The sequence below is a fragment of the Hemitrygon akajei genome, chromosome 7 (assembly GCF_048418815.1).
Source record: "Hemitrygon akajei chromosome 7, sHemAka1.3, whole genome shotgun sequence".
Classification (NCBI taxonomy): Eukaryota; Metazoa; Chordata; class Chondrichthyes; order Myliobatiformes; family Dasyatidae; genus Hemitrygon; species Hemitrygon akajei.
The window spans coordinates 23507160-23534215 of record NC_133130.1 but is presented as its reverse complement, the minus strand read 5'-3'; the positions used below and the strand labels follow the sequence as shown (position 1 = coordinate 23534215).

General features: G+C 46.6%; 1 protein-coding gene across 3 annotated transcripts in view; it reads left to right on the top strand.

Annotated features, from left to right (window-relative positions):
- Positions 1 to 27056, top strand: part of crim1 (cysteine rich transmembrane BMP regulator 1 (chordin-like)) — a 262049-nt gene that overhangs the window by 215886 nt on the left and 19107 nt on the right. For all 3 annotated transcript variants that reach the window (XM_073050510.1, XM_073050511.1, XM_073050509.1), the window contains 4 exons: positions 7749 to 7870; positions 17408 to 17617; positions 20386 to 20601; positions 25395 to 25616. In XM_073050510.1, coding sequence (XP_072906611.1) covers positions 7749 to 7870; positions 17408 to 17617; positions 20386 to 20601; positions 25395 to 25616 — 770 coding nt within the window. The remainder of the gene's footprint in view (positions 1 to 7748; positions 7871 to 17407; positions 17618 to 20385; positions 20602 to 25394; positions 25617 to 27056) is intronic.

The following is a 27056-nucleotide window of genomic DNA, read 5'->3' as shown; positions in this document are numbered from 1 at the left end:
TTCCCCGTGAGTGGGTAGAGCTGCAAAGCAGCAGAGGTTTGAGATCAGTGTTTTCTTTCTCCTAGATGAGGTGCCTGTCAAGGCTGATGAGCCCCATCTGCCCGCAGTGACTGGTTTTAAGGCACCACTATCCCGCCTTTGCCCCATCCCCTGTCAGTAAAAATGGTTCCGCTGTACTTGGTAGCTGAGCCACATGTGAAGGCCAGGAGCTGGACTTGGTTGTTAGAGGCTATTGGAGACACACGCCATTGGGAGCATTTAAAAGATAGTGAGAGCTTGTCCCCACTAGCATTCCCGAACATAACAACCTTAAGGAACCTACATACTGCAGAATAATAATAATAATAATAATAGAAGTATTTTTTTCTCTCTTTTTGCATTACTCATTTAATTTTCTGTTATACATACTTCCTATTGTAATTTATGCTTTCTATTTCTATACATAATAATAAGAACTATAAATTACAATAAGAAGTACACATAAAAAGAAAATTTAATTAAATATGTCGTGCAAAAAGAGAGAGAAATACTGAGGTAGAGTCCATGGGTTCATTTTCCATTCTGATGGCGGAGGGGAAGAAGCCGTTCCTGAAACACCGATGAGTCTGTTGGTCCCTGTACCGACACACTGTTGCAAGAGGACTAGCAGTGTGACAGGGCGGATAAATCTGGCAGTGCTGTTTCAACTACCAGCTTCTTAATTTCCTCTCCAACGTGGATGTGCGACCCTAATTTATAAAGTGTCATGTATTAGGACCTGTGCTCACGTGATTTGGTTCTGAATGCGTGAGTCTTTTGCCATCTCTTAAAGTTATTTCCGTGGCTTTATGCGCATAGCAGACAGATTAACTGCCCCTCGAACCTGCCCTGTAAGAAAGGTGGCAGATAATTCACACAGTATTAGCTTAAGAAATGTAGATGTAGGAAGCCACTTGGGTGTTTTTGTACACCAATCACTGAAGGCAAGCAGGTAGGTATATTTAAGAAGATAAATGACACGCTGGGTTTCATAGCAAAATGATTTAAGTACAGGCACAAGTATGTTTTCCTGTAATATTGGTGAGTCCACACTTGGAGCGCTGTGTGCAGGTTTACTTAAGGATGGATATATTTGCCACAGGGGAGTGCAGCAGAGGTCCTGGTGGGAGAGTCTAGCACCAGAAGACACAGCCACAGAATAGAGGGGCGTCCTTTTAGAACGGAGCTGAGGAAGGAATTTCTTTAGCCAGAGAGTGTTGAACCTTTAGAATTTGTTGCCACAAGCAGTTGTGGAGGCCAAGTCATTGGGTATATTTAAGTCAGAGCTTGATAGATTCTTGATTAGTCAGACCATGAAGAGATACGGGGAGAAGGCAGTAGACTGGGGCTGAGGGGGGAAAATGAATCAGCCACGATGAAATGGTGGAGCTGACTCGAACCAAATGGCCTAAATCTGCTCCTATAGCTTAAGGTCTAGATTCAGCAGACTGTTGCCTGGGATGGCAGTGTTGCCCTATGAGAAATAACTTGGAAGTTCAGAAGAATGAGAGGGAATCTAATTGAAGCTTACAACTTTCTGACAGGAATGAACGGACTGGTTGACGGGAGGATGCTTCTCCTGGCCGAGATGTCTTGAGTGAGGGATCACAGTCACAGGGCAAGAGATTTAAGACTGAGAAAAGGAAAGATTTCTCCATGTAGAGATGATTTACTTTTGGAGTTTTCCACCACAGAGGACCAAAGGAGCAGAGTCACTGAATTTGTTTCAAAAGAAATAGGTATATATCTGGGTAAAGAAATCAACAAGGGGTGTAGTGGGGAGAGCAAAAATATTGTATGGAGACAGAGGATTATCCATGATTGTATTGCTTGTGAAGCATGGTTTAAAGCGCTGAGTGGCATATTCCTACCCCTAGCTTCACAGTATAAGGATTTGATAGAAGCAAACATTATGAATGGGAAGCAACACACACAAATTGCTGGAGGAACTCAGCAGGCCAGGCAACATCTCTGGAAAAAAGTGCAGTCGACATTTCGGGCCGAGACCCTTTGGCAGGACTCAATGAATGGGAAGCGATAGATTTGATAGGAAGTAACCAGTACTGACTGGGTTAGACCCAACATCTGAAATTCATATTTTTACAGATAGATCCAATTCAGAACACTTTCCCACAAACCACAGTATAATTATTCATTTTAAATATAAGATGAAAGCATTTACGTTAACCCATTCCATTGGAGGATATGGGGAATAGGTGGCTTTCTGGAATTAGGTCACAGAGCGATTGTGATCCCACTAAAATAATAGAACAGACTCAAGGGCTGAATAATTTCTTCCTCACGGATCGCCGCAGGCAAGCTTGCATAAGTCCAAATTATTTGCATCTGAGGGACACTCTTTACAAAATGCCGGCAAATCAGAAGGAAGAAGAAGCGTGCAGTCCAAGGTGCCCAACCCAATAAATCCCATTTGCCAGCGTTTGGACCATAATTAAAATGCTGATTATACTGATTATGTAAATATATTCTTCAAAAGCTGCCATTTCCTTCTCCCAGCTGCCAAGCTACAGATTTCCTTAAGGTTTATTTAGAGTCATAGAAAAATGCAACACAGAAGCAGGCCCTTTGGCCCATCTAGTCCATGCCAAACCATTTAAACTGCCTACTCCCATCGACCTGCACCCAGACCATAGCCTCCATACTCTGTATTTAAGTGTCAATTTCATTGTCTTACAAAGAGGGTCATACACAGTTGCACCTTAGCAGAGGGGAAGTAGGTATAGAGCTTCAAAAACTCTATTTCCTTGTAATCTTCTATGAAATAACCATTTCACTTGTACTTCCCTATGACACAGAAGGAGGCCATTTGGCCCATTGAGTCTGTACCAACATTCCCATCCCTTTTGCTTTTCTTGATAACACCATTTTTTCTCACGTGCCAATCAGCTGCATTCTGAAACTCGGATGCGAGAGGAAACAAGAACACTCAGTGGGAACTCGTGCAGTTACAAGCCTTTCTGCTCTCCTAGACTGTGTTGACCTGGTCTTCTGTATAGTACCATCTACCTGCACCTGGACCATTGCCCTCCATACCTCTCCCATCCATATACCTGTCCAAACTTCTCTCAAATGCTACGATTGAACCCACATCCACCACTTGTTCTGGCACATTTCACACTCACACCACCCTCTGAGTGAAGGAGTTTCCCCTCAGATACCCCTTAAGTATTTCTCATCTCATTCTAAACCCATCACCTCAAGTTCTAGACTCACCCAAACTGAGGGGAAAAAGCCCCCAAGCCCATCCATACGCTCATAATTTTGTGTACTTCAGTAAGATCCCCACTCACTCTCCCGCATTCCAGTTAGGATTAAAGTCCTAATCTATTCAAACCTTTCCCTATAACTCAAGTCCTCAAATAGCAACAACATCGGTGTAAATTTTCCCTGCATTTTTTCAAGCTTATTGATGTCTTTTCTGCAGGTAGGTGACCAGAGCTGAATGCTGTACTCCAAATTTCCGTATCCCAGTGTCTTGTACAATTTCAACATAACATCCCAACTCTGTGTCACCTCCCTTGGTGCCCGTCCTCCTTCCCTTTCTCCTATGGTTCACTCTTCTCTCCTGTTAGGTGCCTTCCACTTCAGTCCTTTACTTGTCCCACCACCCAGCTTCTATCTAGTCCTCCTGCCCAACCTTCCCACCTTTTTATTCTGGCATCTTCCCCTTTCCTTTCTGCTCCTGAAGAAGGGTCTCGGCCCAAAACCTTGACTGTTTATTCATTTCCATAGATGCTGCCTGGCCTGCTGAGTTCCTCCGGTATTTTGTGTATATTGCTCTGGATTTCCAGCATCTGCAGTATCTCTTGTGTTTGTGATGCTGTATGCAATGCTCTGATTTATAAAGGCCAATGTGCCATTTACAACCCTATCTACCTTTGATGCCACTTTCAAGGAATTAGGGATGTATATTCCCAGGTCCCTTTGTTCTACTGTACTTTTCAGTGTAAGTTCCACCCTGGTTTGTCCTCCCAAATGCTGCTGGCTCGAAACAGGCACCAGGCTACTGCCGACAGTAGCCCTGTGTGTAATGCGATGCGGTGCCCAGATACTGAGCCCTGTGCAAGAGTTGAAACTTAGGCCATGCCTGAGTCCAGAGAAGTCAGCAGTACAGTTACTCACTGAAGCATCACACAAACATTTCTTTCTTTTCAATGAAGCAAAAGCAAGCAGAGAGTCTTAGCAGATGTCCGTGGCTATCAATGCTCAGATCGTGAGTCGTGCCTAAGCAGGGTTATTATTTAATAATAAAAGATAGAATCTAAATGTGATTGTGAAGGCCTGTGATTTACAGTGAAGCCAAGATTGACAGATACACGCACACATAATAGGCTGAGGCGGACACGGTCCTGTTACCCAGAGAAATATGCACAACAATACCATTATTCAGGAATGGCATCTTGGCAAGCTCTTCAACCATCGATGCCTCTGCAGAGAAGACAGTCGTGCCCTCGCCCCAGTCTCAACATGCACACTTTTAGTTTGCCTGAGTTTACTTGGCTACTATCAGGGCTGAGAGGGAGGATGGGAATAACACATATACATGATATACACGTGTACACGCACACGCACATGATATACACACGTACACACACATGCTCATACACAGACACGTACATATTTACTCACTTTAGAACTGGAAGAAGAGGGATTTCTTTAGCCAGAGGGTAGTGAATCTGTAGAATTCATGCCACAGATGACTGTGGAGGTGTATTTAAACGAGACGTCAATAGGTTCTTGATTCATAAGGGCGTCAAAGGTGACAGGAAAGAGGCAGGAGAATGGGTCTGAGAGGGATAACGAATCAGACATGATTGAATGGCAGAGCAGACTCTGCTTCTGTGTCTTATGGCCTTACACACACACACACACACACACGCACACGCACACGCACACACACACACACACACAGACACACACACACACATACACACACACACACACACACACACACACACACACACACATGTGAATGCATGCAATCTTTTTTCTCAGGGAAGGAGAATCGTAATCGGGGAGGGGGACATTGCTTTAAGGTGAGAGAGAAATTTTTTGAAAATGAATCAAGGGGAAATTTATTCACAGATGAGGTGGTGCATATATGGAATGAGCTGCCAGAGGCAGGCATAATATCAACATTTAAAAGACACATGGATATGTGCATGAATGGAAAAAGATTTAGAAGGAAGTGGAACAAACATGAGCAAGTGAGGCCAGCTTAGGTGAGCACTTTGGTTGATATGAACGAGTTGGGCCAAAGGATCTGTCTCCTGGATATATTACGCTCCACGATTCTATGAGTCACCAAAGTGTCATTCTTTTGTAAATTTCTGCTGAAGTTATTCCAGCTCTTCCACACTGATAGTTGCAATAATTCCTATGAAATCCAATTCTCTATATCTTGTTTAATTTTCATTAAAGGGTTACGGGGTGGGTGTAAGTCTCTCCTTCCTCTGCTAGCCTGCAGATCACCCTTGAGCAAGGTGTAGTTCCTGCCTAGCCCTCCCCCATCTCCTGATCAGGGTCATGTGCAGCCATGGGAGCAGGTGGTGGATGGTCGTATGAGAAGCTGGTGCATATTACAACTCCTAGTCATGCGACCACTGACACCAGACAATCTCTGAAGAGTATTGATAATGGCTGGGGTCACCTGTCTTGTGAGCAGAAGGCAGCATGGCAAACCATATTTCATATTCAGTTTACCAAACTCAAGAATGTGTTTCCTTCTCTAGAGTCATAGAAAAGCACAGAATAGAAACAGGCCTTTTGGCCCATCTAGTCCATGCCAAGTTATTTAAACTGCCTACTCCCATGTGACCTGCACCAGGACCATAGACCTCTATACCTCTACTCCCATGTACCTAATCAAACCTCTCTTAAATGTTGAAATAAAAAAGATCTAAATTATTTATTATTTTAGCTACTTCCCTGTTAAAGCTCCCCGCATTGCTTACGGAGGTAGCATGGTAGCGTAGCGGTTAGCACGTCACTTTACAGCACCAGCGATTACCGATCGAGGTTCGGTTCCTGCCACTGCCTGTAAGGAGATTGTACATTCTTCCCGTGACCGCGTGGGTTTCCACCCAAGGGTTGATGAGCTGTGGGCATGCTGCGTTGGTGCCGAAATCGTGTCGATACTTGTGGGCTGCCCAGCCTAATCCTCCCTGAACCGATTTGATGCAAACGAAGCACTTCACTGCATGTTTCAATGTGCCGATGTACATGTGTTAAATAAGGCTGATCTTAAAACTACAGTATCTTTTCGATCTCAAGCACTGTGCAACCAAATGATTCAGCAAAAACTCTTTGAATGTTTGTCAAGAGAAATATTTAAAGCTGGGAGCAAGGTTTTAATAGAGCAGATGATGTGGGAAATGATCCAGAGGGTCATTCACTTGAAGGCGTGGATCTAAGATAATTGTTGGAGGAAGCTCAATGTATTTTTTAAGCTTGGCTTGAGCAAACCAGTTCAGACATCATTAGGGATAGTATCGGTATTGGTTTTTTATTGTCACATGTACCAAGATACAGTGAAAAGGTTGCCTTGCATGCTGTTCATACAGATCATACACAGTGCAATAAATTCGGTAAGGTTTATACAGATCAGAGTGCATTGAGTTGGAATAAAGTAAAACAACAGCAATGCAGAATAAAGTGTAAAAACTATTGAAAGGGTGCAGTGCAGGTAAGCAATAAAATGTAGTATCATAACGGGGTAGATTTTGAGGCCAAGAGCCCATTTTTTTTTATTGTGAAAGAGTCCATTCAAGAGTCTGGTAACAGTGGGATAGAAGCTGTCCTTGAACCTGGTGGTGCATGCTTTCAGAACCTGACGGGACAGCAGAGAAGAGAGAATGTCCCGAGAGGGTGAGGTCTTTGCCTGACCCCGCCTCTTCCGCCTAACGGGAGAGCAGAGAAGAGAGAACGTCCCGAGAGGGTGGGGTCTTTGCCTGACCCCGCCTCTTCCGCCTAACGGGAGAGCAGAGAAGAGAGAACGTCCCGAGAGGGTGGGGTCTTTGCCTGACCCCCCCTCTTCCGCCTAACGGGAGAGCAGAGAAGAGAGAATGTCCCGAGAGGGTGGGGTCTTTGCCTGACCCCCCCTCTTCCGCCTAACGGGAGAGCAGAGAAGAGAGAACGTCCCGAGAGGGTGGAGTCTTTGCCTGACCCCGCCTCTTCCGCCTAACGGGAGAGCAGAGAAGAGAGAACGTCCCGAGAGGGTGGGGTCTTTGCCTGACCCCGCCTCTTCCGCCTAACGGGAGATCAGAGAAGAGAGAATGTCCCGAGAGGGTGGGGTCTTTGATTTTGCTTGTTGTTTTACTGAGGCAGCGAGAAGTATTGACTGGGCTCATAGAGGGGAGGTGTGTTCCTGTAGCGGACAGTAAATGCTGGTTTAGCAGTGGCACCCATAACCCAGAATACAAAAGAAAAACACTGAATGTGAGATTATTGGCCACAAATTCCTTTGTTGCCCCAACCTCCCACCTTTGCATTGATAGAATTAAAGTTACAGCATGTTGTAATGTGAAGTCATAGTGGTGCAAAATCATCTTAGTGGATCGTATCTGACCCTCTAACCGAGGGATTTGAAATTTTCAAAGCAAGTTGCCAGACTGCAATTCCTTTCTGGTGTAATATATCCATCAAGTTGTACAGGTTAGATACCCTGGTTTGCAAATTAAGTTCTCCAATAACTTTTCTTTTCAAATCAGGAAGAACAAACATGGCTGTGATATCTGTCGCTGCAAGAGGTGCCCTGAGCGTCCGTGTGACAAGTATTGTCCAATGGGGTTCGAGCAGGACATATATGGCTGCCTTATCTGCAAGTGCAGAGGTAAGGGGAACTAATTGGTTTTACCTGGTGTATTGAGCTGTTGTCACACTGGTCTTAAGGAAGGAGATGATAATTGTCATGGGAATCCCAGTTCTCCGAGGCCTAAGGAAATATTTCAGTGTCTGGCATTAATTAAGATAGTCATCTTTCTAGAAGGGCTTTGATCATACTCATCTCCCTCAAGGGAAGCAGAGAACGTAAGCTAATCATTCACACAGCAACGGTACCCTTTACAAATTGCAGACTGCCTTTCAGGAGGACAGGTAAGTGAAACGAGTGAGAATTCCTTGGAGAGGTTGCTTGCTGACAGTAATTTTTTATTTTGTATTAGTAGATTGATTGCGTGACTAACAAGCCTTTGCTGCTGAATCCTAGCTCACCAGCTGATGTGCCAGAGGGCAGAGAGGTAATACCTCCACAGACTCTGGCAGGTGTAGCTAGCTCAACAACTTTCTACTGTCCGTCCTTGTTTTCAGATCCTTCCCTGAGCACACACCTCCCTCTATCAGTACCATCTTGCGGCCTTTTGAGATTACTGTGTCTCTACTTCTATCTGCTTCAACACCCCTGGTTTTTAATTGCTTCAGCATTCAGGGCCAAGCCAGCGCATAAAGCTTCAAAGTTACCTCCCTGAAGCTCCCTGATTCCCTATTTCATTCTCTTCCTATAAGGCAGGGGTTCTTAACCCGGGGGGTCCACAGACCCCTCGTGGAACTGTAGATAGACTCCAGTTAGCCGGTGAACTTCAAGGCACAATAATTTACATCTTTATTTTCACTAACCTTGAACTGAAATTTAGCATTTCCTTCAATAATGAATGTAGGCGCAAGCCACAGTAGTATTAGCAATTTCATGTTCTTGTATAACAGCCTTCACACAGATATATATTCAACAAATAAAATTTTATTCTAACTTGCCTGTATTTTAAATGTCTAGTTTTGTTATTTATTGTACTAGAAAAGAAGCAGATACAGTATATTACTGTATCATAATTTTTTTAAATTTTGAGAACTGGAGATCAATGTAATTGGTCTCTTTGTAATCTTATGCATTTTATTTCATATATGTAAATATATTACTCTGAGAAGGGGTCCACAGGCTTCACCGGAGAGCCAAAAGGGTCCATTGACATAAAACAAAGTTCAAGAACCTCTGCTTTGAGACATTCCTTACAACCTTCTTCCTGGACAACAAAACAGAAAATTGGGAGCACGGAATAAGCCTTTTGGGCCTCTTCTCCCATTCCCTACCATTATTGCCAAATTTCTGTCTCAATTCTATATGGCTGCTCTGTCCCTGTACCATTTAATGCCTTTTGTGTCCAGAGAGCTGGGCTCTTACATTCAAATGTATCTTGAAGTGACAGTGTCAAAATTTTGCCTGATTTTCTCTTGGTTTGCTTTACAAATGTGGTCAGCATGGTAACGTGGTGGTTAGCATAATCACCTTACAGCAATCACCAAATGGTGTTCGATTCCCATCACTGTCTGTGAGGAGTTTGTACGTTCTCTCCGTGACTGTGCAGGTTTTCTCCTGGTGCTCTGGTTTCCTCCCACTGTCCAAATACGTACTATTAGGGTCAGCAAACTGTGGGCATGCTATGGTGGTGCTGGAAGCCTGGTGACATTTTTGTACAGCCCCCACGACAATCCTCGCTGATTTCATTTGATGCAGCGACTCATTTCACTACCACCAGACATATCTTTACCTTCCCCCCTCCCTCCAGTCTACCACAAACATCTTTACCTCCCCCCTCCCTCCAGTCTACCACAGACATCTTTATCTCACCCTCCCTCCAGTCTACCACAAACATTTTTACCTCACCTTCCCTCCAGTCTACCACAAATATCTTTACCTCCCCCCTCCCTCCAGTCTACCACAAACATCTTTACCTCCCCCCTCCCTCCAGTCTACCACAAACATCTTTATCTCACCCTCCCTCCAGTCTACCACAAACATTTTTACCTCACCTTCCCTCCAGTCTACCACAAATATCTTTACCTCACCCTCCCTCCAGCCTACCACAAACATCTTTACCTCCCCCCTCCCTCCAGTCTACCACAAACATCTTTATCTCACCCTCCCTCCAGTCTACCACAAACATTTTTACCTCACCTTCCCTCCAGCCTACCACAAACATCTTTACCTCCCCCCTCCCTCCAGTCTACCACAAACATCTTTATCTCACCCTCCCTCCAGTCTACCACAAACATTTTTACCTCACCTTCCCTCCAGTCTACCACAAATATCTTTACCTCACCCTCCCTCCAGCCTACCACAAATATCTTTACCTCACCCTCCCTCTAGTCTGCCACAAATATCTTTACCTCACCCTCCCTCTAGTCTACCACAATCTTTACCTCACCCTCCCTCCAGCCTACCACCAAACATATCTTTGCCTCTCCCCTCCTCTGCTCCACTAATAAACATATCTTTACCTCAGATCCTGCCCCACATCCCACTTTCCACGGGGAGTACTCCTTTGTCTATTCAGCCCTCCCCACTGACCTCGCTCCTGGCACATAGCACTGCAAGTGGCCAGAGTGTTACACCTTCACCTGCGAACCTGCTCTCATGTCTGTTGTGTCCAGTGATCCCAGTGCGGCCTCCTCTGCATTGGTGAGACCTATCACAAAATGGGGGACCGCTTTGTCAAGCACTTGGGCTCCAAAAGCGGAACTTCTAATTCCCATTCCATTCCTGTTCCGACATATCGGTCCATGGCCTCCTCTTGAGCCACTCTGAGCTCACCTTGTGTTCCGTCCGAGTCACCTCCAACCTGATGGATTGAATATCAATTTCTCCTTCCATTAAGATTTCTTTCTCTCCCACCTCCCCCCTTCTTCTATTCCCCACTATAACATCTTACCTCTTCTCAGCTGCCTATCACCTCCCCCCACCCCCAGGTCCCTTCCTCCCTCCCTTTCTCCCATGGCCCACTCTCCTCTCCTATCAGATTCCTTCCTTTCCAACCCTTTAGGCTTCATCTATCACCTTCGAGCTCGGGGGTTGGGAACCCCCGTATCTAGCTAGTTCTCCTCCCCCTCCCCCTCACCATTTTATTCTGGCATCTTTCCTCTTCCTTTCCAATCCCGAAGAAGGATCTTGGCCTGAAACATTGACTGTTTATTCATTTCCATAGATGATGCCCGGCCTGCTGAGTTCCTCCAGCGTTTTGTGTGAGCTGCATTTCGCTGTATGTTTTGATGTACAGGCGATAAATAAAGCTAATCTCAGATCTTTAAATTCAAGAAGCCTGTTATTAATAGAAGCTGTGGTGAGTCAGGGCAGTGAGAAGAGCCAAAGTGCTTGATGTTGGCTCGGGACACTGGGGAACAGCCGCAAGGGGCAGTTATTCATCTCAACGGTGTTGTACCAGTTTTGTTTTTTTATCCGCAAAATGTTTTCCAAACTTCTGGAACAAACAGTTTGCAAGCATGTGGTCATGAGCCCTGCAAGGCTACTCTGCTGGGTGGTATTCGACTGTTAGTGGGATCTTTTCTATTTAACCGTGGTGCATCAGCTGGGAGCCTTCCCGACTGCAGAGTACGTGTGCAGAATGATTCCTGCTTGATGTGCACCATGTTTGCTGTTGAGCCTTTCTCCTCAGTACACCTCCCAAGGCAGGATTAAGGTCAAAGTTCTAAACAAATTTCCAATCTAAGTAAATGTATGTCACCATGTACAACCCTGAGATTCATTTTCTTGTGGGCATACTCGATAACTCTATTGACTATGGGGTGGCACAGTAGCTAATGGCTGGTGTGACACTGTACAGTTTGGGCAACCCAGCTTCATTTTCTGCCACTGTCTGTGAGGAGTTTGTACGTGACACCCAAAGACGTACCAGTTGGTAGGTTAATCGGTCATTGTATATCATCCCGTGATTAGGCTAGGGTGAAATCGGGGGATTTCTGAGCAGTATAGCTTGGAGGGCTGGAAGGGCCTTTTCTACACTGTGTCTCAATCAAATAATCAATAAATAAATAAATACCTTGACAGAGTCAATGATTAAGACTGTCCAGCTAGGGTGTTCACCCAGAGTGCACAGGTACCAAAGCAAATGTGCTTAAGTTCCCCTCCACCTTAAGGGAATAATTAATAGTTCCACCTTTTGACGGGCTTTATCATAGGCAAACTGATTTTGGCTGGTAGAGGGCACAGATTTAAGATTGGTGATTTTTCTTTCTAGCACATTGTTGTGAGCTGGAAACTGTTAAGAATGCTGGTGGAAGTAGATTCTCTGGAAGGGGAACCATGTGGCTGTTGGGGGGTGGGGGACGTGAAAGGTAGTGGGTGTCAATGAGGAGAAAGAGGATTCTGGGAAAACAGAGCTTGGCTTTGTACAGCAAGGCTCAACCCTTTCCAATGGCCAGGCTTTGCGGGTTTTCCATTTTAATTTTCCAGGGTAGTGTAGCAGATAGCTTAACACTTAAACAGCACCAGCTATAAGATCAGGGTTCAATTCCTGCCATTCTCTGGAAATTTTTAATTTTTTTACCCGATGCACTTCGAGTCACACCAACCCTGATGAACCTGATTAATCACAATGGCCAATTAACCTACCCAGTATGTATTTGGACTGTGGGAGGAAACCAGGGGGCTGGGGGGAAACCCGCACATTCTACAGTAAGGACATACAGAACGACGCCGGAATTGAACTCCGAACTCCGGAATGCCCTGGGCTGCGATAGGTCACACAAACCACTTGGCTACCGTGGCAGCCAAGGTTTGTACATCCCTGTGACCACATGGGCTTCGTCTGAGAGCTCCAGTTTCCTCCCACGCTCCAAGGAAGTATGTGTTAGGGTTAGTAGGTTGTGGGCATGCTTTGTTGGTGCCAGTGGTGCTTTCAGGCTGTCACAAGCACATCTTGGACACTGCTGGATATAAATATGCATTTCTCTCTATGTTTCCATCTACATGTGACAAATAAAGCTAATCTTTAAAGGATAATATTTCAGAAAGAAAATCCTTGGCCTCTAATTGACCTTAAGGTACGTGGGGAGCAACTGGTCTTTAATTAATCTCAGGGTGTGGCTGAAGAAAATTTGGCCCCTAATTGAATAAAGGATGATCTTAGTCTCAGCAATGAGATTTTATTGGGTTAAAATGACAACCTACTTCATCAGCTGAAGACTGAGACAAACCCAACACTCGTAACAGGATCTCAAACACAAGAAAGGCTGCAGTAGTGTGCACAAATCCAGAGTAGTGTGCACAAGATGCTGGAGGAACTCAACAGGTCAGCCAACATCTATGGAAATGAATAAACAGCCGATGTTTCAGTCCTGAAGAAGGGCTTCGGCCTGAAACGTCGACTGTTAATTCTTTTCCATGGATGCTGCCAGGCCTGCTGAGTTCTTCCAGCGTTTATACGTGTTACTTTTATAGGATGTTTCCAGCCCTCTTTACATCATTGGCCACTACTATTAACCGTGGACCCCAGGTTGGAAAATCCTGGACTAGAGAGACAGAGAGTGGTGGATGGGAGGGTATAATTTAAAAGGAAAAGATCTGTGCTGGAGTGAGGGGCAGCAGGGATGGGTTGAGTAAAGGGTGACTGGTGCAGGGTAAAGAGACGCCTAATGACCTCTGTCCCCTGACGGACTCTGAACCAAGTAAGTAGAGGATGAAACCAAAAGCGAGCCGAAAGGACTGGAGGACGTTGAGTGCTGGTGGATTTTCAGTCGTTGTGAAAGAGTCAGTCTCTCAAGGGGAGGCGGGAGTGGGGAAACAGAAAGAAAACATTCACAGTGTATCCCTGTGCATGACCCAATTCCAATGTCTCCAAGGAGCCTGCCACTGTTAATCACATTACTCGTATCTCTACTGCAAATCAGTAATTATTTAGGTCACTCGATCAGGGACTCTTTACAAACAACTGAATATTTAAATGAGATATTTTGGAATTTGTGCACACAATGTCCTAAATTGTGCTTCTAGAAGTGACCTTCTATAGTTGCACTACCTTCTGAGGAGGGTGGACTTCTAGCTCTCAGTCATTCTCTATGTAGATGTTATTAACCGGGTAGTGTTGGGCTGGATGCCCATACTGATCAAATTGTGTGTCAGTGTTAATGATTGGAGCGCTCACACCAGGGCAGAGTTAACTAGGACTGTCCCTTCTGCCCTTCATTCCCGTCCCTCCTTCTGAATCATCTCCATTTCACCGTACAGGCCCTTCGGCCCACAATGTTGAGCCAACCCTTTAACCTACTTTGATCAATCTAACCCTTAACCCCACCCCCACATAGCCTTCCATTGTTCTTTCATCCACGTGTCTATCTCTGTCTGAAATGTCCCTAATGATACTGCCTCTGCCACCAGCTGACGACGCGTTCCATGCAGTTACAATTCTCTATGTAAAAACTTTGCCTCTGACCTCCCTCTTCTATTTTCATACAAATTTTCATACAAGCACCTTAAAGTTAAGCCACGTATTGGCCCTGTCCTAATCCCACATCCCTGCATCTCCCTTCTACCCTTTGGCCTCAATGTTGTGCATATACATAGGAACCAAACATCTACAACATCGATGTATCTTAATTACCAGTAATTTCCCTTCCCTCTCCTTCCATTCCCCACTCTGGCTCCCCTCTTACCTCTATCACATCCCTCTGGCATTTCTCCCCCTTCCCTTTCTACCATGGTCTACTCTCCTGTCCAATCAGATTCCTTCTTCTTCAGCCCTTTAGCTTTTCCACCTGTCACCTTCCGTCTTCTCACTTCACCCCCTCTCCCATCCCCATCCTCTTATTCTGGCATCTTTCCCCTTTCCTTTCCAGTCCTGATGAAGTCGACCCTCCATCAGGTTCGGAAGCAGGCCCGAAATCACAGCTGTTTATTCACTTCCATAGATGCTGCCCAGCCTGCTGAGTCCCTCCAGCCTTTTGTGTATGTTGCTCTGGACTTTCAGCGTCTGCAGAATCTCTTGTGTTTATCTATTGTACAGCCCTCTGCGTGAAGACACCTCTCTTCAGTCATTAAAGCTGGCCTTTAATGCTGACCCTATGGCCTTCCCCTGCAGGCTGCCCAAAAGGAAGGTAGATTATATTGGGAATGTGTTTTCTGAAATAATGTTGCAGGATTCAGCTTAAGTGTCATTGATTCTGTTACGGATTATCTGTTTCTCTCACAAACAGATGAGTGTGGGTGTATGTACATTGAGTGAAGACGCTTTTCCTGCCCCATCCCGAATCTGTGAAGTCCCGAGTAACAGTGTAATGCCCCTCACACACAGATGAAACAGAAAGGGACAGTGAGGAAATGTACTTAGCAGCAAGGTGTCTGAATGCATCAATTCAACAGGGTAAACACAGGCCTTTCAGACAGAACTGTTTAGCCGAGCGATTGATTTCACCGACTGACATGTCACCGCAGTCAATAGGAAGCTTGCCCACAGATTCCCAGCAATCCCTCACCTCCACTGTAGAAATTCCTCCCAGCAGGGGCTGACATTGGGTCAATATGCATGAGGAGTACTGCTAGTGGGATGGAGCGGTATTGAAAGCGTGGAGCCACCCCGCGGAATATCAAACCGCAAAATCCACTGAACTTGATCAGGAGGGAAGGGAATTCGAAGGTTGCAAGCAGGACCCAGTTATCTGAAGAATGGGCAGCTGACCATTGAGGCCACGTGTTGAAAGGAGGCATAAGAGATTCGGTACTTGATGGAAATCTGGTGCAGTGCACACAAAATACGTTATGTCTGTGTGGCGTATTTTGAAAGGAGAATCCACTTTATGAAGGCTTTTGATTGGCCTATTGTTGGGGAAGAGGAAGTGAAGCATCCAGATATCGCTAATAGGAGTTTCAAGCCCATGTGCAGACTGAGATGGACAGTCCAGCACAGGAGTGCAGTGCTTTCAGTGTCTTTTCGTCTGTGTGTCACCATACCCAGTGTTTGCCTTCAAACACTGATGTCCATTACAGCAAAATGATGGAGGAACTCAGCAGATCAGGCAGCATCTCTGGATAAGTATAAACAGTTGAATTTTCATGTCGAGACCCTTCTTCAGGACTGACTGACAAAAAACAGGTTATCCAGTCTTTAGCACAGGGATTCCCAACTTTTTTTAAACCATGGACCAATACCATTAAACAATGGGTCTACTTGTGAATCCATGGTTGAAAATATTGCTCTTTATGGAGCTTTTCAGAACTGTCTATGCTTCAAGAGCTCTTAATTTGCTGTGAAATGCTAGGCACATGAACATAAACAATTAGATCCGGAGTTGGCCATGTGCACTTGCCCTGTCAATCACCATGGTACTTCTTCTCAGCACCATTTTCCTGCACGAACCCCAAATCCCATCATCCCCTTAAAAGCAGAGCACACTCTCCATCTCTAGACACACACACACACACACACACACACACACACACACACACACACACACACACACACACACACACACACACACACACACACACACACACACACACACACACACACACACACACACACACACACACACACACACACACACACACACACATTTATGGAGGGAAATAAACAGTCGACATTTCGGGCCGAGACCCTTCATCAGGACCTGGTTGAGTAGCCATCTAGAAATCACATGAGTTTCGTGCTAAAATAGTAGTTTTTTGGTCCCTGCTGGTAAACACAGCTTTTTGTTTTATTGTTGGAATGTAAATTTCTCAAGTGCCGAGGTGGGATTTGAACTCCGTGTCCTGATCATTGATGTCAAGGACTATGGAAGCTATCTTACTATAATGTGAGAAAGGTGCAGTGATAGGGATGTTGTGTAGGTAGGAGGGATTTGTTTTGGGGTTATTTAAAATTTACTCTTCAGCTGTTCAGTGCAACATTGTGAGCCCAAGGGCCTGTTCCTGCACTGTAGTGTCTGTTCTGGCTTCTAATGTTGAACCTGGAACAGTGTAACACACCGAGTAGGAGCAGGCCATTCAGCCTGCTCTGGTTCCTGTGTCGAACTGTTTCCAGAATGCTGGAGGAACTGAGCAGGTCAGGCAGCATCTCTGTAGGGGAATAAATGGGCAGCAGTTCGGGCTGAGACCCTTCATCAGCTCTCCAGCATGCTGTCGAGATTTGATTCCCCTCTATAGATGCTGAGTTCTTCTAGCATTCAAAGTTCTCGTTTGAACATTTGCAACTACCGCAAAGATCTGCAGTTGCGGCAGCTCCGCCCAGGCCCACGGCCTAGGCTTCCCGTGCTCACTGCTGCATAGCCCTCTGCGGGCATTCTTGCGTGACTACCAGTGACGGCGGGGTATGGGTCTGATACTCCAGTACCATCACTTTCCAGGGCCAGTTGAGTTGGCAGATGAACTGTTACACATTCCTTAGAGGATTCCAACTTCCAGGGCCACCATCTTGCTCTCTGTATTGACCAACACATTTTATGGGTCTGATGAGTGTTCTGTCAAAATTTCCAGCACCCGCAGGATCCCTTGTGATTGTATTTTGCGGCAGCGTTGAGGGAGGTGACAGTGTATTTGAAGAGCTGTGCTGTGCTTCCCCCGCCAGGCTGACTCTGGTTCTTGCCTCCGCAGATGTGCCCACCACCCTGGTCCCACCAGTGAAAGCCAGCTCCTGCCTCTCCATGGACGGCCGGTGGCACGAGAGCGGCGAGAGCTGGCACGACGGCTGCCGGGAGTGTTACTGCAACGGCGGGCGTGAGATGTGCGCGCTCATCACCTGCTCCGTGCCCAACTGTGGAAACCCTGCCATTCGTCCAGGACAGTGCTGCCCAACCTGCCCAGGTAAGGGCCTTCATCTGGAGAATGCTCCTTGTCCTTCATTACTGCCATCTTAATACTACATTGTCCGTAAGACATAGGGGCAAAATTAGGCCATTCGGCCCATTGAGTCTGCTACGCCATTCAATCACGGCTAATTTCATTTCCCTCTCAACCCTAATCTCTTGCCATAACCTCTGATGCCCCTTCTAACCAAGAACTTATCAACCTCCGCTTTAAATATACCCAATGACTTGGCCTCCACAGCCAATGATTTCCACAGATTCACCACCCCCTGGCTAAAGAAATTCCTCCTCATCTCTGTTCTAAAGATAAAAATAAAAAAGAAAGAAAGATAATGATATAAAAACATGGAACAAAGGGAAAGGCCCTTCGGCACAAAATGTCTGTGTTGAACATAATGCCAAATTAAACGAAATCTTACTGCCTGCATATTTATGTGTCATCCACCAGCCTCTTAAAGAAGTACCTTTACTCGTACCTGCTTCCTAGCAGCCTGTTCCAGGTACCTACCACTCACTGTGTAAAAAAAAAAATCTTTCCCTGCCCCTCTCCTTTAAACTTTCTCCTGCTCACCTTAAATACATCTCCTCTAAGATATGACATTTCTACTGCCCCTGGGAATCGGCTGGCGGAGTGAAGATACGTCTCTACCAAAGGGGGTGCGAGGCACTCCTTCCCTCTGGTAGCCTGCAGGTCACCCTGGGGCAAGGTGTAGTACTCGCTTAGCCCCCGGTCAGGGTCACATGAAGCCACAGCAGCAGGTGGTGGACGGTCGTATGAGCATCTGGTGCAGATCACAAGACCTGTTTATGTGACCACTGACGCCAGGCAGACAATCTCTGAAGAGTGTTGATACTGGCTGGGGTCACCCGTCTTGTAAAGACACTGCCCAGAAGAAGACAATGGCAGACCACTTCTGTAGAAAAATTTCCCAAGAATAATCATGGCCATGGAAAGACCCTGATGGTCCACGTCATACGACACGACACATAATGAACGAGCAAACCCTCCCAAAAAGATTGTGTCTGCCCGTCCTACTTACACCTCACGTAACTTTATTTATGACATCTCCCTTCGACCTCCGGTACTGCGGAGAAGATAAACCACGTTTGTCCAATAACTCCTTCCAGGTAATACCCTCTATCTCAGGCTGGATCCCCCCCCACACCCTTTCGAAAGCCTTTCCATATTCCCAGTAATTATCAAATATTGAAAGCCAAGATAGAGTGGGGAAGGTGTTTTGAATAGAGGAAGAATCTGTGACCAGAGGACATAGCCTCAGAATAGGACTTCCCTTTCAAACGAAAATGAGAAGGAATTTCTTTTGTAGATGGTGAATCTGTGGAATTCATTGCCACAGGCAGCTGTGGAGGCTAAATTATTGGGCATATTTAAAGCTGAGGTTGACAAGTTCTTGGTTAGAAAGGGCATCAAAGGTTACCCAAGAGAATAGGGTTTAGAGGGAAATTAAATTAGCCATGATTGAATGGCAGAGCAGACTCGATGGGCTGATTGGCCTAATTCTGCTCCTATGTCTTATGGTCCTGGGCACTTGTGATACACAGAAGCATACATTACAATCATGAGAAAAGAATAATTGATTAAGATGAATGCAGAGCTCTATTCTGCACAGTAAAAAAATTAATTTCCTTCTCTCTGATAAGTTTGTTTAATTGTCATTCAACCATACATAAATACAGCCAAATGAGAGCGTTACTCCAGGGCCAAGGTGCAAGCACAGAACCAACAGTCACACACAGCACAGAGCACACATAGCTCATACAGGACAACAAGAACATGTAAGATTATCAGTAAAATACAGTCACACAGAAATATATAGGCCAGAACCCTGACTCCATGAATGTTGCAGCAGTCTGCAGTCGAACACAATACAGGTTATCTTCAACCGAGCAAGCACTGGGGTGCAGCGTGGACTCCAGTTTGGACGCTGCACCATACCGCCCCTGGCACTCTGCTGGAGCACACCAACCCCAACACCTCTCTTCTGGGCGGCTGTAAGCAAGCGACACTGTGGCTTAAGGCCTTGTCCTCGCTACAACCAAGGCCACGCAGCTCCCCTGCCAATAACTGACCCCTTTACCTTCACGGCCTGAAGAAAATGGCTGAAGAAAGGGAAGCTACCCAGCACATGCCTGCCTTGGTACTGGCTTTGCAACCTGAGGCGCCCGCTCGTTTATTTCTCTGCCCTTTGCATGGGCCTTATGTTCATGTCCTGCAATCGTTTCCATTTCTGCTTGTGTTAAAGTTCTTCCTCTAAATGGGGTGGAAGTCGATATTCTAAGCATTTTAATATGGAAATAGATCAGTACTTTAGAATCAAAAGGTTACCAGAAGGGTAAAAGGAATGCAGAGCCAAGATTGCTGTCAGATCAGCTGTGATTTATTGAGTGAAGGAGACTGCATCACCTACACACTAGGGATTCTACAGATGCTGGAAATCTTGGGCAACACAGACAAACTGCTGGAGGAATTCAGCAAGTCAGGCAGCATTCATGGAGGGGAATGACCAGTCAGCTGTTCAGGCCTAGACTATTCAAGGGGGCAGAAGCCAGAATAAAAAGGTTGCGGGAGGGAGAGGAGTACGAAGTAGAAGGTGATAGGTGAGGCTGAGGGGGATACGTGGCTGTGGTAGTGAGTCTGGCTCTCACAAATGATCGAAGAGCATCTGCTTCTAATTGGTATGTGCGTCTCTACCGAGCTGTGTCTCTCTACTGTGGTGACCTTGGTTCTGACCACTGTGTTCCCAGAGGACCTGGAGCTTTGGAAGCCAGATCAAGGCGACTCGTCGATCTGCCATGCGCCTGGCGGAGAGTATTACGTGGAAGGAGAGACCTGGAACATCGACTCCTGCACCCAGTGCACATGTCACAGTGGCCGGGTCCTCTGCGACACGGAGGTCTGCCCACCCATCCTCTGCCAGAACCCCACCAGGACCCTGGATTCCTGCTGCCCACAGTGCCCAGGTAGGTGCACAACCCACAGAGCCTCTCGCAGCGCACTCAGCGGCCTTAGCCACCGCACGGCAGCGTTGCCGCTCGGGAAGAAGTGTTAAAGGAAGGTAAATGGGTCTATAAGGGACTAGATCAGGAAAGGACAGTGCGTTTGGGGTGGCACTGTAGCACAGCAGTTCACATAGGCGGCACAGTGGCGTAGTGGTTAGCGCAATGCTTTACAGTACCAGTTCAATACCTGCTGCTGCCTGTAAATATGTCTGTGCGTTCTAATTTCTAATTTCCTCAGCGTGCTCCAGTCCACAGGTGTACTGCCTGGTAGGTTAATTGGTCATTGTAAACTGTCCCGTGATTAGGCGTGGGTTAAATCCGGGGTTGCCGAGCAGCATGGCTGGAAGACCCAGAAGGGCCTGCTCCACGCTATATCTCAATAATAAATAATAGTAATGTTATCATAGTGTCAGCCACCTGGGTTCAATTCCGTCGCTCTCTAAAGTGTTCCGGGTGCTCCAGTTGACAATACAGGAAAAAGTGGATCTGATCATCTCGGCGACTGTATTTCTGCCATTCCGGGCTGCCTTCCCACCTCAGCGTCCTTCTCAACAGAGCCAGAACCCCCTCCTCCTCCCAGTTTACAGTTCAATTATGTCAGGACTAGCTGTGCTGATTTAGTGCATAATACTGCATGCTAATGAGTTCTGCGTGTGAACCAGACAATGTTTAAGGTCTGTAAAGGTCACTGCACCGCAATTTAGATTAAATAAAAATAAAATAGCTACAAATAAATAATTCATCTCAGAGATCCATGCAGAGGAAAGGTTTAGCGGCCATTTATCAGTGTAGGTTACCCTAAGCTCCTGTGCATCGGGGAAGTTACTCAGTCGTATTCAGGAGCAAGGGTGAGGGATGGTGGTGGGGGGATGAGGGAGGAAGTTACCAAAGCCTTAAACAGTGACCCCCCCCCCACCCTCCCAAAGACAATGTAAGCTGATTAAGATAAGGGTTACTGGGGATTTGGGATTTTTTTTGCTGAGCAAGTATGAGTGAGTGGTAGAATGTCAAGTGTTGAGAATGTGAGGAGAATTAATAGGCTGGGATTACTGTAGAGTGAGTGTTAATGGTGGGACTTGGTCCTGTATCTCTACGTGATTCAGAGTGGGGGGATCAGGAGCACGCTGCTGAAAGGGTGCTGGAGCCCGAAAGGCTCACCAGAAGGGAAAGCCACAGTCTGTGGGGCAGCAGCTGAGATGCCGAAATTTCCAGAGACAGTGGCTGCCTTCTGTACTTGTGGTAACTTCTACTTTACAAAAGGACCACTCGACAATTTGATGGCCAAAAGAAACACCTTTATCTGGGACGGCAAATGATATTTACAGTACCGAGGCTTCCAGGTACCTCGTGCGGCATGGGTGGAGGAACTATCTACAATGCATACTGGGAGTAAAAAAGAGCGGAAGTAAAGACCCCGCCTCTCGTTACCAACAGCTTCCCAATTAGTATTAACTTACTTTTAATAATACTCACATTAAAACAGTACTGAAATCCAACATGGAAGCAGTGGTTCTGAAATCAATCCTGGCAGGACGATCAGATCTACGGAGAGGGGGCAGAAGAGGTTCACCAGGATGCTGCCTGGTTCAGAGGGCATGAGAGGCTGGACAAACTTAGGTGGTTGTTTCTGGAGCATTAGGGGCTGAGGGGAGATCTGATAGAGGTTTATGAGATTATGAGAGGCATAGATAAAGTAGACAGGGTTGAAATGTCTTAATACCAGAGGGCACATGCATTAAAGTGAGAGGAGGTGGTAGGTTCAAAGGAGACGTGAGAGTTAAGCTTTTTTACTCAAAGAATAGCGGATGCCTGGAATGCGCTGCCTGTTATGGTGGTAGAGGCAAATACATTCGAGGCTTTTAAGAAGGCCATATGTGGTCATTATCATCATTTGGATAGGCACATGGATGTGAAGAAGATGTAGGGATGTGGACATTGTGTACATAGAAGGGATTAATTACAGACAGACAGATATACTTTATTGATCCCGAGGGAAACTGGGTTTCAATACAGCCACGCCAACCAAGAATAGTGTAGAAATATAGCAATATATTTAAATAAATAAATAATAATTAAAATAAATAATTAAATGAAAATAAGTTGATCATGCCAAGTGGAAATAAGTTCAGGACCAGCCTATTGGCTTAGGGTGTCTGACACTCCGAGGGAGGAGTTGTAAAGTTTGATGGCCACAGGCAGGAATGACTTCCTATGACGCTCAGTGTTACTTATTGGGCGTTTTTGATTTACCTTTTAGCTGGTAAGATTTCAGCACAACGTTGTGGGCCGGTTCCTGTGCTGCGCGACTCTGTGTTCTACGGGGTCACCAGTCACAGGGTAATACAGCATAGAAACATGCCCTTCGGCCTAACTATCCACGCTGAACAGGCGCGTCACATTTGTCAGCTTTTGGCCCATAGCCCTTCAAAACCCTGGTATCTGTGAACCCATCCACGTGTCTTTTAAAAGCAGTTAATGTACCTGCCTCAACCACTTCCTCTGGCAGCTTGTTCCATGAAAATGCTGCTTGTTCCTCACGTCCCTTTGAAATCTTTCGCCTCTCACCTTAAACCTATGACTTGTGTATTTTTTTCATACCCCCTCCCTGGGAAAAAGACTGTGTGCGCTCACCTTAACTATCCCTGTCATGACTCTGTGCATTTCTAGAAGGCCATATGTGGTCAATATCATCATTGTTATGTACTGCGTCGTATTGACATTGGTGATCATGGTCTTTCTATGATCATGATTGTTCTTGGCAAATTTTTCTACAGAAGTGATTTGACATTGACTTCTTCTGGGCAGTGTCTTTACAAGACGGGTGACCCCAGCAATTACCCCAGCAACTCCAGAGATCGTCTGCCTGGCATCAGTGGTCGCATAACCAGGACTTGTGATGTCCACCACCTGCTCCCACGGCTTCACGTGACCCTGATTGGTGGGTGGAGGGGCTAACTAGGTGCTACACCCTGCCCCAAGGACGGCCTGCGGGCTAGGGAGAGAAGGAGCGCCTTACACCTCCTTCAGTAGAGACGTATCCCCACCCCTCCACCTCCCGCCTGTGGTGCCCTGCTCAACATGGTATCTTTGCTGATGTATGGTTCTTAGGACAAGTGAAAGCAGCCCCTGAAGCCACAGCAGAGAAATATGGCTGACCAACCTAATCTGTCTTTGGCGAGATCTCTAATCCTCACAAGCTCCCCAGAGGTGGATTTCCACAGAGTTTGAGGACTCCTGCCACGCTCGTCACTGCGATGTATCAGTGTAGTCTCAGAAACAGAAAATTGCGGCAGCTCAGGTGGAGGCCATTTGGTCCATCAAGTCTGTTCCAGTCCCTAATGCAGTAATCCCTTTCTCCAAGGCACAAGAGCGGCAGATGCTGGAAATCTAGAACAGCACACGCAAAATGCTGGATTTGCTCAGCAGGTCAGGCAGCGTCCATGGAGGGGAATAAACGAACAATATTTTGGGCCAGGCGCCTTCACCAGGACTGGAACGGAAGGGGTCAGAAAGCAGAAAGAGAAGGTTGGGGGGGAGGGAGAGGAGTACAAGCTGGATGGTGAGAGGTGAAGCCAGGTGCACGAGAAGGCAGGGTAATGGGAGAGTGGGGATGAAGGGGAGTCACGGTGGCACAACGCTTTACAGCACCATCGACCCGGGTTCAATTCCTGCTGCTGTCTGTGCAGAGTTTGAACATTTTTTCCCGTGACTGCTCCGGTTTCCTCCCACAGTCCAGCATTACCGGTAGGCAGGTTAATCTGCCCTTGATTATGCTCGGATTAAATCAGGGATGGCTGGGAGGCACCAGGAGAGCCTGGTCTCAATAAATCAATAAATAAATGTGGGAAGCTCTGCAGCTTCTCAATTCATCCCTGCAGACATAGATGCTGCCTGACCTGCTGTGTTCCTCCAGCACTTTGTATGTCAATCCCATTCCTCTCCTCCTTCCCAGGAGCCCTGCTAATAATTCTGCCACAAATCATTTCAAAGACGCTGATTGAGCCTGTTTCCAACATCCCTTACATGTGTGTTAAATCCCACTAATCTGCATAAAACAAAACGGTCCTCACACTTCCCTTTTCTCTGTAGCTCAGAATTTAAGTGACTCCCACACCTCGAACCAGCAAACAATGGGAGCAGCTTCCCCTCTCCACTCTACTGTGCCTCCCACCCCACTGTGGGAAGGGGTTGACCCTCCCTCTGGGTAAATTCACTGGACTCCAGTTTCTCCCAGCCAACGGCAAAAACGAACCTGTCAGAATTCAATGGGTTCAATAGCATCTATGGATGAAAATGGACTGTCCGTGTCTTGGGGATGGGTGGGGGGGGAGGTTGGCACAATAACGTAACAGTTAGGGTAATGCGATTACAGCACCAGTGACCCGAGTTCGGTTCCACCTCTGTCTCCGAGGAGTTTGTACGTTCACTTTATGATGGCAGAGGGCTCCTCCCACAATCCAAAGTTGTATGGGTTAGTAAGATAATTGGTCACATGGGTGGTGTGGGCTCACTGGGCCAGGAGGGTCTGTAATCTTGCCCTATCTCTCTCAGAGAAAGACCTCTCCAAGCAGAGGATCTCAAATCAAAACACTGACCGTCCATTTCCCTCCACAGATGCTGCCCGACCTGCTGAGGTCAGCCAGCAGCCTGATTTTTCTTTTTGCTTCAGATTCCGGCACGTGGGCGTTATTTATCACAGGGGGCTCGGAACCTTTCCGCCCTCCACTCACTAACCTGTTATCTGTTGTGATCAGACGAGCCCCTTCAGCCGGCAGCGCCCAGCAACAGGAGCAGGCCCGGCTACTGCAAGAACGAGGAGGGCGACATCTTCCTGGAGGCCGAGTCGTGGAAGCCGAACGTGTGCACCAGCTGCATCTGCATGGAGGGCAGCATCAGCTGCTACTCGGAGTCCTGCCCGGCCGTCACCTGCCCCCGGCCCGTGCTGAGGAAGGGCCAGTGCTGTCCCTACTGCATCGGTGAGTGTGGACTCGGAGGGGCCATCAGGAGGGAGGATATAGAACAGTGCAGGCCCTTCGGCCCACAATGCGCTGCTGACCTTTCAAACTACTTCAAGGTCAATCTAATCTTCCCCTCCCACATACCCCTCCTTGTTTCTTTCATCCATGTGCCTGTCTAAGATCGATGTCCAAGTAAATTTACTGTCAAAGTACGCGTATGTCACCAGATACCTCCTGGAGATTCATTTTCTTGTAGGAATTTACAGGAAAATAAAGAAATACTATAGAATTTATGAAGAACTATATGTAGTTTTTTGTATGGTAGCACAGTGGTTAGCACAGCGCTTTACATTTCAGGCAACCCGGGTTCAGTTCCCACCGCTGCCCCATAAGGAGTTTGTACAATTTCCCCCTGTCCACGTGGGTTTCCTGCGGGTGCTCCGGTTTCCTCCCACAGTCCAAAGACGTACCGGTTGCCAGGTTGATTAGTCATTGCAAGTTGTTCCGTGATTAGGCGAGGGTTAAATCACGGATCGCTGGGCGGTGAGGCTCAAGGTTGCCGGAGGGCCTGTCCCACACCGTATCTCAGTGAAATAAAGGAAGACCAGACACTGACACACATTCAGTGTGCAAAGGAGGGCAGAACCAGCCAGGAGGAGATTTAAAAGAAGAAATAAAACAGCCTCTTAAATATCCCTAATGTATCTACAGAAGATTATGGATTCAGGGTAAGCACATCTGTATGAAGCATTGTCGCAGGAAAGCAGCATCTGTCACCAAGGTCACACTCTTTGCTCGCTGCTGTCATCAGGTAGAAGGTACAAGAGCCTCAAGAACATTTACTGCCCCTCAACCTTCAGGCTCTTGAACAAAAGGGGATCACCACAGTCACTTGCCCATCCGTTGATATGTTCCCAGAAGCAGTGATATCACTTTAAGGACTCTTTATCTCATTGTCGCATGTTCTCGTTATTTATTGCTATTTTATACTTGCATTGGCACAGCTTGCTGGCTTCTGCACTCTGGCTGATCTTTCATTGGTCCTCTTACAGTTACTCTTCTATAGATTTATTGAGTCTGCCCACAGGAAAATTAATCTCAGGTTGTATATGGTGACAGATAGGTACTTCGACAATAAATTTACTTTGAACGTTTTGCCATCAGCATGGCAGTGCGTTCTGTACCCCTGCCACTCTGGAGCCCAGCTTTGGTCCAGAGAAACAATACAAACAGCAGCATTCAGGTCCGAGACGGTACACTGTTCGTTCTCCAATTGCACATCTCCCGGCACAGCCCAAGCCTTCGGCAGCTCCGGCATTCCCAGCTCCGATGTGGGTTTGCTGCTGATGCAGGGCTGTGTCGTTGGGCTGGAGAGAGCATCGCACTAGATGGGACCCGTACCATAGCCCCTCTCCCGATCACTAAGATATCTGTCAGTAACTCTCTGTGCCAGAGGAC